Source organism: Toxotes jaculatrix, chromosome 15 (assembly GCF_017976425.1).
Source record: "Toxotes jaculatrix isolate fToxJac2 chromosome 15, fToxJac2.pri, whole genome shotgun sequence".
NCBI classification, from domain to species: domain Eukaryota; kingdom Metazoa; phylum Chordata; class Actinopteri; family Toxotidae; genus Toxotes; species Toxotes jaculatrix.
The window spans coordinates 23,225,427-23,239,233 of NC_054408.1; the positions used below are offsets into that span (position 1 = coordinate 23,225,427).

Consider the following 13,807-nt stretch of genomic DNA (forward strand, 5'->3'; position numbering starts at 1 on the left):
ATGGTCAGTGCAGCAGGATGAAAATGGCGTCTGAGTCTCGGGTTGGTGTTAGACCTTTTTGTGTGTGTGTGTTTGTCACTAACACCCCGGTCCGGATTTTGCCCACCTCTCCTGTCCCCCCGCAGCCTCTCGACGTCACTCCCGTTCAACCAGCGCTCTCTCCACAGCCGACCCCCACGGCCAGTCAGGTGACCTGCATGCTCAGACACCCCCCCCCCATCCTCCCAGTCCCTCTTGGTTCCCTCCAATCCACCTATGGTGGAGGCAGTAATGCCTACTATACCAGCATGCCCCTGCGGTTGTGTTCAGTGATGTGACAGTAATCAGCATCCATCATTCAGTTACTTTATTTCACTCCAGTTATTTTGATTTTAGAGCATTTTACTTCAGTGTTTTAGCAGACAGGAAAGGTAAGCAAGTAGCGAGTGCATCTGTTTAGCATGTAAAGGGAAACATCATGTTTTCATCTGCTTGTCTCTTAATCACCACTTTACATTTTCAGTGCTTTACACGAACCGTTTTCATTTTAGCTGTGATATTTCGTGGAACTGTCATCTACAGTCTTTGATACGCTGACTCAGTTTGGCTGTATTTGTTGTTTCTTGCCACTTAGATTGATTTTTCAGTTGTGTTTTATCTGGCAGCCTGTGGTTTGTTTGCAGTTTCGGTGGATTTGCATTTAAAAAGTTCTGTTTATTTGCTCACGAGGAGCCTGTTTTGTTATCTGCTTCCATCTGGTTTTGTCATGTGAATTGTGCCTCTGTTGTTTTCATTTGTAAGATATAAGTTTGTGGTTTATTTTTGATTTGTTTTTCCCTCTTTTTCCCTCTTTGGTGCATCTCCCGGGGAAACAACATAGCTGCAATATATGCCTGTGCTTTTGCCCGAGGGCCTGGTCATTGTTGTGGTGTTTGGGGTTTTCTTTTGTAACTTGTTTCTTTTCTTTTTGCTTTTGGTGGTTGGATAATTGAGAATATTCACTTCTAATGATCTTTTCAGCTCATTATTTTACAGTATGTTGATTTATATCCAAATGTGTCCAAAAGAAATAGTTTCTCTGTAAGCTGTTAAAAAAAAAAAAAAAACAACCTTTGCTTTTGTGTATTCAGGTAAGTTATAGTGACATCTCTCATACTAAGCCTGACTCGCTGTCTTTCTTTCTTCTTTTACCTTTTTCCCACTTCCTGTTTAGACCGATACGGTTTGATCCATCAAGCGAGAATCTCTGCATCAGTCAATGCCATGAGGGTCCTTAATACTGGCACCGAGGTGGAGGCGGCAGTTGCAGACGCTTTGGTAAGTCTCTGTGGGATCCTGACTTCAGGAGAGACTTTTGTTATTCAGTCTGTTGTTTTTGAAGCAAGAACATGGCAAGGTTTTCATGTAAACATTGAAAAAGGTGTTTTAAATGATTTAAGTGCTTATTCAGAGTTGGGTTGCAAGGGCCTCATCCCTGCTAGCTTAGACTGCTAACTTTATATGGGACTAGGTCTGGGTCTAGGTTATGATGCTTTTACCATAATTAGCATAATTAGCTTCACAAAGCTAAACCCCAGTTTCTGGTTTGCTTACTCAGTTTTGTCGCAGGGACAGATGTTATTTCAAATACACCTATCAGAGTTTGTTCTTAGCTTGGACACCTGTATTAGAAACTGGTCCAGTTTGATAAGGTTACAGTCTTAGATCTCTGATATCACTAGTTTATCATTCTTCACAAATAAGCTCATAGAACAGAATGTTTGATTTTTTTTTTGTTAATGTATTATTAAGGTTTTTTTTTTTTCTTTAACTGTCAAAAAAAAAGGGAAAAGCGTATCTGAGCCATGATCTCACACACTGAATGTCTAGTCTTGTCCTCTTTTGCATACCCAGAACTGTACTTGGTCTTTGTTACTCCTTTAAACCTTCCCTCTCTCATCTTTCCCTCTTGGTTGTTATCATTTCAGCTGTTAGGAGACTCCAGGAATAAGGTAGTTGGCCATTTTACATACTGTTTTGTATATCCACGCCATCACACACTAATATATAAAATAATAAATAAAATGATAATGCGACTTGGCTCATTATATTGGCTCATGACACCCCTCAACCCCAGTCTTATTTATTTTGAAATTTCATTTTGCCCTGAGTGTTTATGTCCATTGCATCTCAGATGTGTGCATCTATGGTACCCGAGCAAAGAGTTGCTTTTTATTTATTTATTTATTTATTTTTGCATTGTCGTATTAATGTGGTGAACCGCTTTGGTACATTATTCATTCATGTGTATTTTTTAAAAAGTCTCATGAGGTTAAAACCACTCTTCTGTTTGAAGCATTCCCCTCTGCACTGCATTCATAGTCAAGACCTTTGCTTTGACATGTGGCACCGCTTGACTGGCTTTTGATGTTCATGCAAAACAAAAAAATGATTTGACTAATTTTTATCTGAGAAATGTTATACTATGTGTATGTATAAATTTAAGTTAAAAGTAACGTCCACAGAACAAAACATGAGATGTACATTTCACACAACAGTACAGAGAAGTGCATGGCTACCTGATGCAACTGGTGACCTTGTATCAAAGATTCTTATCTCATGCCTGAGTTTATTCACCCTTTTCAAGTACTTTTCCTGCAGAGCTTAGTTAACAATTAGGTTTCACGCTGCATGTCTTACATTTCTTCTGCGTTATTCTTTCTCCTGTAGAGGAAGCCACTGAGGCGGAGGTACGAATCACCTGGGATGTACTCTGATGATGATGCCAACAGTGATGCATCCAGCGCCTGCTCGGAGCGCTCGTACGGTTCACGAAACGGAGGCATACCTCATTACCTGCGCCAGACAGAGGACGTCGCGGAGGTCCTCAACCACTGTGCCAGCTCCAACTGGTCAGAGAGGAAGGAGGGCCTGCTGGGCCTGCAGAATCTCCTCAAGAGCCAAAGAATACTGAGGTGGGTTTGAATTCATGAGTCTCGGCTCAAGTGACAAACATAAAGTCAGACTGGGAATATGAAGTGCCAGAATGGAAATGTGAGCTTTGGTACTGTGCGACCAGCTTGTTCCAGTATCACCAAAGACTATAACCGGGATGCAATGATGTAATATCTCTGAACAGTGGGAAGCACAGTAAGAAAATCAGCACAGGTAATGTTCTGATTTTCACCCCACCTCCTGTAGAGAAAAACATCCAGTTGGGGCTTTAGTTGCAAGCCTCCACCATGTGAATCTTTAGCACTGCTACCTTCCATCTCACCTGACATGAGCATGGGATAAACATAAAGTGAACTGGAATGACAGAAAATGGCCGAACAGTCCCCATTGAAGTAAGTCCATCACTTCCTTGAACAGTTCTGGATAGATAAATCAGCACCTGCCTTGCTGGTTGCTGCCTAAGCTCTGTTAGAGCCATTTTTATGTTTTGTAATGTATATTTAGGTCATCTGTTTATGTTAAAGAAATTAAGTAAGCATCAGCGTAGTGACGTCAGTCGTTTTAATTTGATCACCTGTGGAAAGAGGGGGGTAGGAACCTTTTCTTTTGTTCAGATCCTTTTAGGAAATGGACAATTCCTAAAACAATGAATTCGACATCTGTGAATTTTGCATTGTTTTTGGAACATGTGAGTCAAGCCAGTGGAGCCCTTTTATGATGGCACGGATTTAAAACAATAGGAATGCCATAAAATAGTCAAAAGACCTCGGATCCACTGAAATCAAGACTGGACCTATAGACTAACAATGGATGAATTATGGAGTGAAGGCAAGAATTTACGCATGGATTTTATGAATGAAATACTGGAAAGGCCGTGCGCCTGGGACGCCTCAAGAGAGCAATCAGTAGGACGCGAGGAGCCAGCTGTGGAGGCCAGTGAGGAAACAAAAGAAACAAAAGCAAGGCAGATCGAAAGGTTGGCAAATTAATCCCCATGAAATCAACTGTGGAATGACAAAAGTTTATTAAGAGTAAGAGTGAATGGGAAAAATTAAATTAATTGAAGATGAGTTTTGAACTGTAATTATGTACATACAGAATGACTGCTGAAGACGACAGTGTAAAAATGGACAATGAATTAAAGACAGCGCAGAGGAAGCCTGGGCATGTGCACGCGCAAAATGAACGAAGTAAGAGCGCTGATTGCTGAAGGTGGAGATGCCGTGAGGATTTTGAATGGCGTGGAACAATTTAATGTGGCAGTTAAAGACCTTAAAGAAGTTCGTGCTGCTGTCCAAGCACTTTTGCCTGCTGAAATAATAGAAAATGAAACAATAGATTGGTATGAGCCCAAAATGGAAATATTTGACAGATTCCTGCAGGAAGTGGATTCATGGAAAACTTCTACATCAGACCCTCAGATGCTTGTAGCACCTCAAGACAGTGTCTCCAATTTATCTGAAAAACCTAAATCTAAATGTTCAAGACAATCGGAGGCCTCATCAATATCCTTAGCATGTTTAAAGATTGTGGCAGAGAAAGCTGCATTACAAGCATGAATGTCTGCATTGAAACAGAGACAGGCTGTGGAAATGGAGAAAAACATACTACAAGCCAAATTGGAAAGAATGGAGTTAGAAACTGACATAGATGCATCTGAAGCCAAATTAAAAGCTTTGGATAGTTTTTGTGATAGTTCTGACATTCAACCTACATGACAGGATGGCATGAATGAATATGTGGATTCCTACATGAAAGAAGAGACTGTATCCCCTGTCAAATACAGAGAATTAGGAGCTATACCTAAAACACCTCTTCAGAGGCTACTAATTCAGCCGTCTAAACCAAGTAGCTCCGATCCAGCTGCAGCCCAGGATCTGAGAGCACCGGATCCTCCATGCAGTGTGAGTTCAGAGGAGACTGACTCGAATAACCACAGTAGAGAGCTATTGACTGTGATACAGAAACAAAATGATATTGCAGATCTACTGATGTTGCAGCACAAAGAGTCATCCCTCCCCTCCAGACAAGTTTGGGTATTTGATGGTGACCTTTTGAGCTACCAGACATTTATTTTCAATACCATTAAACATGGTATTGAAAATAAAACCAGTAATGATGAAGACAGACTTTACTACCTCGAGCAATACACTAGTGGTCAACCCAGGGAACTGGTGAGGAGCTGTTTTCATATGAAACCAAATGAAGGATATGTTGAAGCACAGAAACTATTGAAAATTCACTTTGCAGATGGAATAAAATTGCAAATTCCTACATAGAAAAGGCTCTCAGCTGGAACACTATTAAATCTGATGATGGACATGCATTACATGCCTATGCACTTTACCTCAGAGGATGTTATGAAAGAATTGAAAAGCATGGAGGAACTGGATCTTGTATCAAACCTAAAGCTTATTGTGTCAAAACTGCCATATAAGCTCAAGGAAAGGTGGAGGACGACAGCATACGAACTCATGGAGGAAAAGGGGCAAAGGGCCACATTCTCTGATGTTGTTGCATTCATTGAAAGACAAGCCCACATTTTGCAAGACCCCATTTTTGGTGACCTTCATGATTCTGTGCCTAAAAGAGCCATTGCAAAAGATAGTCAAAAGCAACAAACAACAGAATTCAAACAACAAACTAAGCATAAGGGGAAGAGTAGCAACTTTGCTATAGCAATTGAAATGAAGAACAGTGAAGTTTTAAGTCAAGAAACGAACCAGCATCCTAACAAACAACCAGACGACATGATGATAACCGTTGTATTTGCAATGCAGGCAGTCATCTGATGGATGAATGTGAAATGCTGAAGGCCCAACCACATGATGCTAAAGTGCAACTGTTGAGGAAAAATGGGATCTGCTTTGGCTGTCTAAACAAAGGTCACATGAGTAAAACCTGTAAAAGGAGGATGACGTGTCAGCACTGTCACGGAAAGCACCCTACCATACTGCACATTGAGAAACCTGTTGAAATTAGTCAAGATCAAAGAAGAAGAACTGTCAGCGGAACTCAAGCATTAGTGGAAAAGGAAGAAGATATTGGGGCAGGTAAAGATTGTAAACTGTCCATATTTACAACATAAACAACTTAACCTCAGACGACTCTCAACGAGCGTCATCCACCAGGGACTCACCTGACCCTAACGACTGTCGTTCACATGAGACACAAACAAGGTCACATGAGCCTGACGACTGTCGTTCACTGGGGACCACAACAATGGTCAGGTGAAACCAGTACTTTCACAGGTACTTTGGTGGACCCACCCACAACAGGTTAAATACCTGGGTCTTACTCTACTTTCTTGGTCAGACTAGTGCGGACTAGATAGACCGATGCATACGAACTGATGAAGCCCCTTGGATAATAGGCGAAACGTCTTTCCAGACAAACATAAGTCCAGTTGCCTTCGATTCAATTTTCAAAGAGAGAACTATGACCTGGATGAATGAGAACATTCACAGACAGATAAACTGTCCATAGTTCCTGTACAGGTGAAAATGGCAAGAGGCAACAAAACCATTCTAACCTATGCCTTTCTTGACCCAGGCAGCACAGCCACATTTTGTACAGAAAATCTTATGCGACAACTAAATTCTACAGGTCGAAAGACAAAGGTCATCTTACAAACAATGGGTCAAAATAAACCATTCGATAGTTTTGAAGTCACTGGGCTACAGGTGGGCAATTTGGATGGAAATAATTTTATTGATTTACCTAAAACATATACTCAAAGATACCAGTGACAAAGGAGAACATTCTTTCTCAAAAGGACCTCTGTGAGTGGCCTTACCTGAAGGAAATACAGTTGCAAGAAATCAATGCAGATGTGGAACTCCTGATTGGACTAGATGTTCCCAAGGCAATGGAGCCCTGGCAAGTTATAAATAGTCAAGGCAATGGTCCCTATGCTGTAAGAACTCTTTTAGGATGGGTGGTAAATGGACCACTCACTTCATCTTCAGCTGTGGATAAATATGGTAGGCCTGTGGCATCAGTTAATCGGATCGGACTGAAGAAACTTGAGAGCCTTCTTGTAACCCAATACAATCATGACTTCCCAGAGAAGGACTATGAGGAGAAACCCCAAATGTCTGTTGAAGATCGCAAATTCATGGAGCTAGTCTCAAGTGCTACCACACTGAAAGATAATCATTATCATTTACCACTGCCACTTTGTGATAGAGATATTACAATGCCAAATAGAGTACAGCCGCTGCTCCTCCACATCGAGAGGGGCCAGTTGGGGTGGCTCGGGCATCTATTCAGGATGCCCCCTGGACGCCTCCCTAGGGAGGTGTTCCGGGCATGTCTCAGGAGGCCCCGGGGAAGACCTAGGACACGCTGGAGGGACTATGTCTCTCAGCTGGCCTGGGAACGCCTCCGGGTTCCACCGGAAGAGCTGGAGGAAGTGTCCAGGGAGAGGGAAGTCTGGGCGTCCTTCCTTAGACTGCTGCCCCCGCGGCCCGGCCCCGGATAAGCGGGAGATGATGATGATGATGATGAATGTCTATGCAGAAGAATACAAGACCTTCATGAAGAATGTAATTGCTAAAGGCTATGCTGAGAAGGTACCATTAAAGGATCTCCACCAAGATAATGGTAAAGTGTGGTACATACCCCACCATGGCGTTTACCACAAGCGTAAGAAGACACTCAGAGTGGTGTTTGATTGCACAGCTTCATTTAAAGGAACACCGCTCAATAATCAGCTCCTTCAAGGGCCCGACATTTCCAACTCTCTCCTAGGTGTGCTGCTAAGATTCCGCCAGGATCATTTTGCCATTATGGCAGATATTGAAGGTATGTTCCACCAAGTTCATGTACATGAAGAGGACTGAAACCTTCTTCGATTTCTGTGGTGGTCTGACGGGGACACAAGTAAAAAGTTAGAGCAGTACAGAATGACAGTTTACCTGTTCGGGGCCATCTCCTCCATCAAGTTGTACAAATTTCGCTCTGCAAAAGACAGCAAAAGACAACAAGAACAATTTTGATGAACTAACAGTCGACACAATCATCTCAAACTTTTATGTTGATGACTGTCTTAAATCTGTGGCAACAGAAGAACAAGCCATTGACCTTGTTAGAAATCTCAGTGCATTGTGTGCTAAAGGAAGTTTCAAGCTGACAAAATGGGTTAGCAACAATTGTGCTGTTCTGGCTACTATTCCAGATGAAAACAAAGCCAAGCTGATCAAAGAACTTGACCTTGACAGAGAAAAATTACCTGTAGAAAGAGCTCTTGGTATGTACTGGAATATTGAAAATGACTCATTTGGATTCCAGATTGCAGTCAAGACTAGAGCTCTCACCAGACGAGCTGTACTTTCTACTGTCAGCTCAGTGTACGATCCATTAGGTATTGTTGCTCCCTTTACTTTGAAGGCTAAACAGATCCTCCAAGCACTTTGTCAAGCCAAGTGTGGTTGGAATACAGTAATCCCTGTCGAATTTTCCAGACCATATGAAAGATGGCTATGTGAACTCAATCAGTTAAGAAACTTACAAATCAAGAGATGTTTTAAACCAGAGGATTTTGGCCAAGTAAGAGAAGCCCAGCTGCATCACTTCAGTGATGCCAGTGAGCAAGGTTATGGCACCGCCAGCTATCTTAGATTTGTAAACCACTGTGGAAGAGTTCATGTTGCTCTGGTGATGGGGAAGTCCAGGGTGACACCCCTTAAAAGGATGACTGTTCCCCGCCTTGAACTAACAGCAGCCACCTTAGCAGCACGAATTGATTGGATGCTACAGTCAGAGCTGCAGATACAACTTCAACCATCCATTTTTTGGACCAACAGCCAGTCAGTGCTTAAATAAATAAGTAATCAAACCAGACGATTCTACACCTTTGTAGCTAACAGACTCACTGTAATCCATGATCTATCAAATGTGACTTAGTGGAGGTATGTTGGCTCATCACAAAATCCCGCAGATGATGCCTCTCGTGGATTAAATATTGAGGGCTTCCTAAAATCTCAAAGATGACTCCATGGACCAGAATTTCTGAAGGAGGAAGTGTCACAGTGGCCAAAGAACCCAGAGCCAGTGTCACAAAGTTCTCTGTCTCCAGATGATCCTGAATTGAAAAGGGAGATAACAGTGAACATGATAAATAAAGAAAAGGATCCAACCAGAAAATTAATTGAGCATTATTCAAGTTGGAACAGTCTTTAAAGGGCTGTAGCATGGATGCTGAAGCTAAAGCAGCTTCTCTTGGAGATTGCTCAGAAACAGAAAATGACAAATTCTGGTATGCTGCAGTGTCATGAAAAGCCACTGAAGAAACGTGTTTCAAAGCTAAATGTGACATTCAGTACAAATCTGACTGTGGATGACACAAAAGGCTGAAAGAGTCATAGTTGCACATGAACAACGACGATATTTAGCACTGGCTATTGCACTGCTAGAAAGGGGAAAGCCCTGCCGAAGAGACAGCCCCCTCCTTAAGATGGTTCCAATCCTAGAGGAAGGGATCTTGAGAGTTGGTGGAAGGATCAACCAATCAGCTATGCCAGTGAGTATTAAGAATCCCATGATCTTGCCTAAAAAAATCCCACATATCAAACATCATTCTAAGACATACATACAAAGGTTGGTCATTCTGGAAGGAACTACATGCTCTCCAGACTAGGTCAAAAGTTTTGGATGCCCTCTGCTAATTCTACAGCACGCAAGATAATCAGAAACTATGTTTTCTGTAGAAAAATGCAATCGAAAGTAGGAGAGCAAAAAATGGCTGATCTTCCCCAGGATCGTGTGACTCCAGATTTGCCACCTTTCACTTCAGTCGGCATGGATTATTTTGGCCCCTTTGAAATAAAACGAGGCAGAGCAACTGCAAAAAGGTGGGGAGTAATTTTTACTTGTTTGACTAGCCGTGCAGTCCATCTTGAGGTGGCGAGTAGTTTGGACACTAACTCCTGCATCAATGCCATTCGTCGTTTCCTGTGCGGTAGAGGCTCTGTAAAATCAGATCTGACCAAGGTACCAACTTCATTGGTGCACAAAAGGAGCTTGACCAATCTCTAAAGGAACTGAATCATGACACAATACAAAAAAATCTGCTTCAAGAGGTTATTTAACCCTGCAGCAGGTGCTCATCATGGAGGTGTATGGGAAAGACTTATTAAGTCACTAAAAAAGATTCTGTGCTCTGTGGTAAAAGACCAAATTCTGGATGATGAAGGCCTGCATACAGCATTATGTGAGGTAGAAGCAATACTAAATGATAGACCAATCACACCAAACCACCTGCTTTTATTAAAATCTAACCCTGTCATGCCACCTGGACTATTCAAAAAGGAGGACATGTACTCCAGAAAAAGATGGAGACAGGTACAATATATAGCAGATCTATTTTGGAGAAGATGTGTTCGAGAATAACTGCCAATCATGCAGCAACGGAATAAATGTAATAACACCAAAAGAAACTTTCTACCTGGAGACCTTGCTGTTATTGTTGATGAAATGGCGCCCCGTAACTCCTGGGTTCTCGGACGGATTCTCATAACCCTGCCTGGAAGTAAAGGACTAGTCCGCACTGTCTTAATAAAAACAAAAACAAGCATACTACAAAGGCCTGTCAGTAAAGTATGCCTGCTCCTGGAGTTAATAAGGATTATTTTTGTTATAGATGAACTGAAATAATCTAATTCGACATCTGTGAATTTTGCATTGTTTTTGGAACGTGTGAGTCAAGCCAGCGGAGTCCTGTTATGATGGCACAGATTTAAAACAATAGGAATGCCATAACAAGCTCCTTAGACAAACGAAAGAATATAAATATCAAGCTCTGCTTTTGAGTAGTAGGGGTAGGTGTCTGATTTCCGTACCTTTCACCTGTTACCATAAGTTGCATTAATCATTTTGGGAAATGCCCTGATTTGTGTTTGGTTCTGTTTGTACACTGCAGCCGAGTGGAGTTGAAGAGGCTTTGTGAGATCTTCACAAGGATGTTTGCAGACCCACATAGCAAGGTACAGAAGACAACTTCTACTAACTAAAGAAAGGACTAATTATGACTTGTGTGTGAATGCATGGTGTACAAAACAAGCTTGTGTAAGAACCCTTGAATGACATATCAGATACTAATGGATTGTCCTCTGTTGCATGGTCTGCCCTTGCTGTGGATTTAACAACAGAGAGTAAGTGTGTTATTCAGTCCATATTACTACACACACTCAGTAACCTAAGTCTGACTCAAAATGAACATTTAATAAATCCAGCAGTAAGCGGTGCAGTGTAATAAATGTTTGAACTATGCACATGTTCTCAGGTGTTCAGCATGTTCCTGGAGACTCTTGTGGACTTCATCACCGTACACAGGGAGGACCTGCAGGACTGGCTCTTTGTCCTGCTCACTCAGCTGCTGAAGAAAATGGGGGCAGACCTGCTCGGCTCCGTCCAGGCCAAAGTCCAAAAGGCCCTGGATGTTACAAGGTCTGAAACACATACCAGGCATGGCTGTCCAGGAGAGATTGCCATTTTGTGTGTGTGTTTTTGTTTTTTGTTAGCAACACCCTCATGATTATTTGGTTCTATATTTCTACACAAATTAGAACCTCAGTGAGATCTGTTTGAAACACACTTTACCTCCTAAGCTGCTCAGTCAGTAGTCAGTGTATAAAACTCCAGCTTGCTCAGTAATGTTTCAGCAAATGACACACAGTCCAAAATAAAGTAAGAACTCTTCTTTCCTTTGTCTGTGTTAGGGAGTCTTTCCCATTTGACCAACAGTTCAACATTCTAATGAGGTTCATCGTTGATCAGACTCAGACACCAAACCTCAAGGTAAAGTAAAAGGAGAGACGCAGATTATTGGTGAGGCCAAGCTGATTTTGATTTGATTGGTCAGTGTGATTGATGCAGTTTTATAAAGACGTGACTGAAGGCTCGTTGACTTTTTAGGTAAAGGTGGCCATTTTAAAGTACATCGAGTCCCTGGCCCGACAGATGGACCCGACGGACTTTGTCAACTCCAGTGAGACACGTTTGGCTGTATCTCGCATCATCACCTGGACTACTGAGCCCAAAAGCTCCGATGTCAGGAAGGTAGGCCAAATCTGATGAGGGATCAGATCTCAAGGCGATCTCACACCCTGTTTGATTCAGTCTGGTTTTCTTTTTTCCCTTTGGTTGTTTTAATTTAATTTGATATTTATAGTTTAAGTAGGATGCATATATTTAATACATATTTTTATTAACATTGTCTTTCTGATCTTTATCACTGGAGTGATTAGAGGGGTGTGGTACAGGACATAACTGGTGCATTAATCATCATAGTGCAATGTCAGAGTTGTAACTCAATGAGCTTAATGAAAAGGGGACACATTAGATCTCACATCAAAGCCATGTTTCCTTTTATGGTTTATTTCTTTGCCTTAACACCAGTTACTAAGGAGACATAATTTCCATAAGAAGTTATGCCACATTAAACGGTTATAACAGCTTTATAAGTAAAGTGAGCAGGCTTATTGCTAAGTTATTGCTAAGCTAAATGCTTTGAGACTTTAGTATAAAGTTACATTATGTAAACTCTTAATTGATTTTAGAATATTTATTAACAGACAACAGATCTGCCATCTGCAGATTTTCCCATTTGATTGACAATTAATAATCAAGGTATTTGCCCCACAGCCAGTGGCATGTTTTTTTTTTCATTTGAACTCTTCAGTCTGTAGTGCTTTTTAGACGCAGTTATAAACTTTGATAATAGGCACTCTCCATGTGTATGGCCTTGGGTCAGTGGCCCATTATCTTCCCCTTGTCTGATACACGTCATATCCCTCCTTCTGTTTGTTTTTCCATTGCTGTTCTTCCAAGTGAAATCCTCACCATGTGTCCAATCAGGGCCTGACTTCCAGGAAGCTGAAAAGAATCTGCAAGGATAGGATGGTTAGAAGCAATCAGTTTAGTTTGTTTTCATAAGTACGAATATCTGGGAGGAATGATCCACACTGTAATGATCTGTGCCAAGCTGTTATAAAAGATTGGTACAGTGTTTCCAAATGTGTTGGTGGAGGACCTGTGTCATGCAGTAATGCCCATTCTGCCTTGCCACTGTGCCCCAGACCCTTCATAACTGGGTGAGCGAGGAGCTAGCTGGCAGGTCCAGCACTGCAGCCTTACTGTCCACTGAGGGCAACCAGGAAGAAAGGTGTAAGCAGGTAGAGCCCGCTCCAACAGCCAATCACAACACGACAAGCACGCAATGCCCTGCCTGCCCGGTGCCTAACCACCAACCTTCAAGACTGTGAAAACTTCAGTGTGGCATTTCTCACTCACCTCTTCCATTTATGCTCCAGCTGTTTTTGCTGTAACAACCTAAAAGTCAGTCTGTGCCTTGCAATTTGATCACTCACCAAATATTTGAAGCTTGTTTGTGCAACCAGATATAACTTATTTTGGTATTTTCCCGAATTACAGGAAAGGCTTGTTGCTTTGTATGAATGGACTTTTAATCCAGTTTTATTGCTAAACATTGATAGTAATTCTGTTTTGTTACTACTGTGATCCTAACACATTTTGTCTGTTTGAATCACCCTAACAACCTCTCATCCACCTGCATAACCTGCATGTTGTTAACATTTTATTTAGGAGCAGATAAGGCTTTTAAATTGTCTATTGGAAGTTTGACTCATTCTTTAATAAATTAGTAATTAAGTAATTTTGTATCTTTAAGTACAATATACTGGCTATGGCTATAGTATAACTTAAGCTATACATGCTCACATTATGTTACAGTCATTTGGCTTTTGTTCAAACTTTCCAGTGCAATAAGTGTATTCAGACACCATAGGAACCAAAGACATAATAGAAAATTAGAAGTCTGTAAGTCTCAACTACAACTCCAGGTGTTTAACGTTCAGCCTCGATAGGTATGAAG

At 41.5% G+C, this 13,807-nt stretch overlaps 1 protein-coding gene across 11 annotated transcripts in view; it reads left to right on the forward strand.

Moving 5' to 3' along the window:
* clasp1a (cytoplasmic linker associated protein 1a) overlaps nt 1-13,807 on the forward strand; it is an 80,831-nt gene that overhangs the window by 56,169 nt on the left and 10,855 nt on the right. For 3 of the 11 annotated variants that reach the window (XM_041056690.1, XM_041056692.1, XM_041056695.1), the window contains 9 exons: nt 1,193-1,296; nt 1,947-1,970; nt 2,689-2,933; nt 10,835-10,898; nt 11,064-11,066; nt 11,198-11,361; nt 11,634-11,712; nt 11,830-11,973; nt 12,993-13,088. In XM_041056690.1, coding sequence (XP_040912624.1) covers nt 1,193-1,296; nt 1,947-1,970; nt 2,689-2,933; nt 10,835-10,898; nt 11,064-11,066; nt 11,198-11,361; nt 11,634-11,712; nt 11,830-11,973; nt 12,993-13,088 — 923 coding nt within the window. The remainder of the gene's footprint in view (nt 1-1,192; nt 1,297-1,946; nt 1,971-2,688; nt 2,934-10,834; nt 10,899-11,063; nt 11,067-11,197; nt 11,362-11,633; nt 11,713-11,829; nt 11,974-12,992; nt 13,089-13,807) is intronic. The other 8 variants (XM_041056693.1, XM_041056700.1, XM_041056698.1 and 5 more) reach the window with 3 other exon arrangements.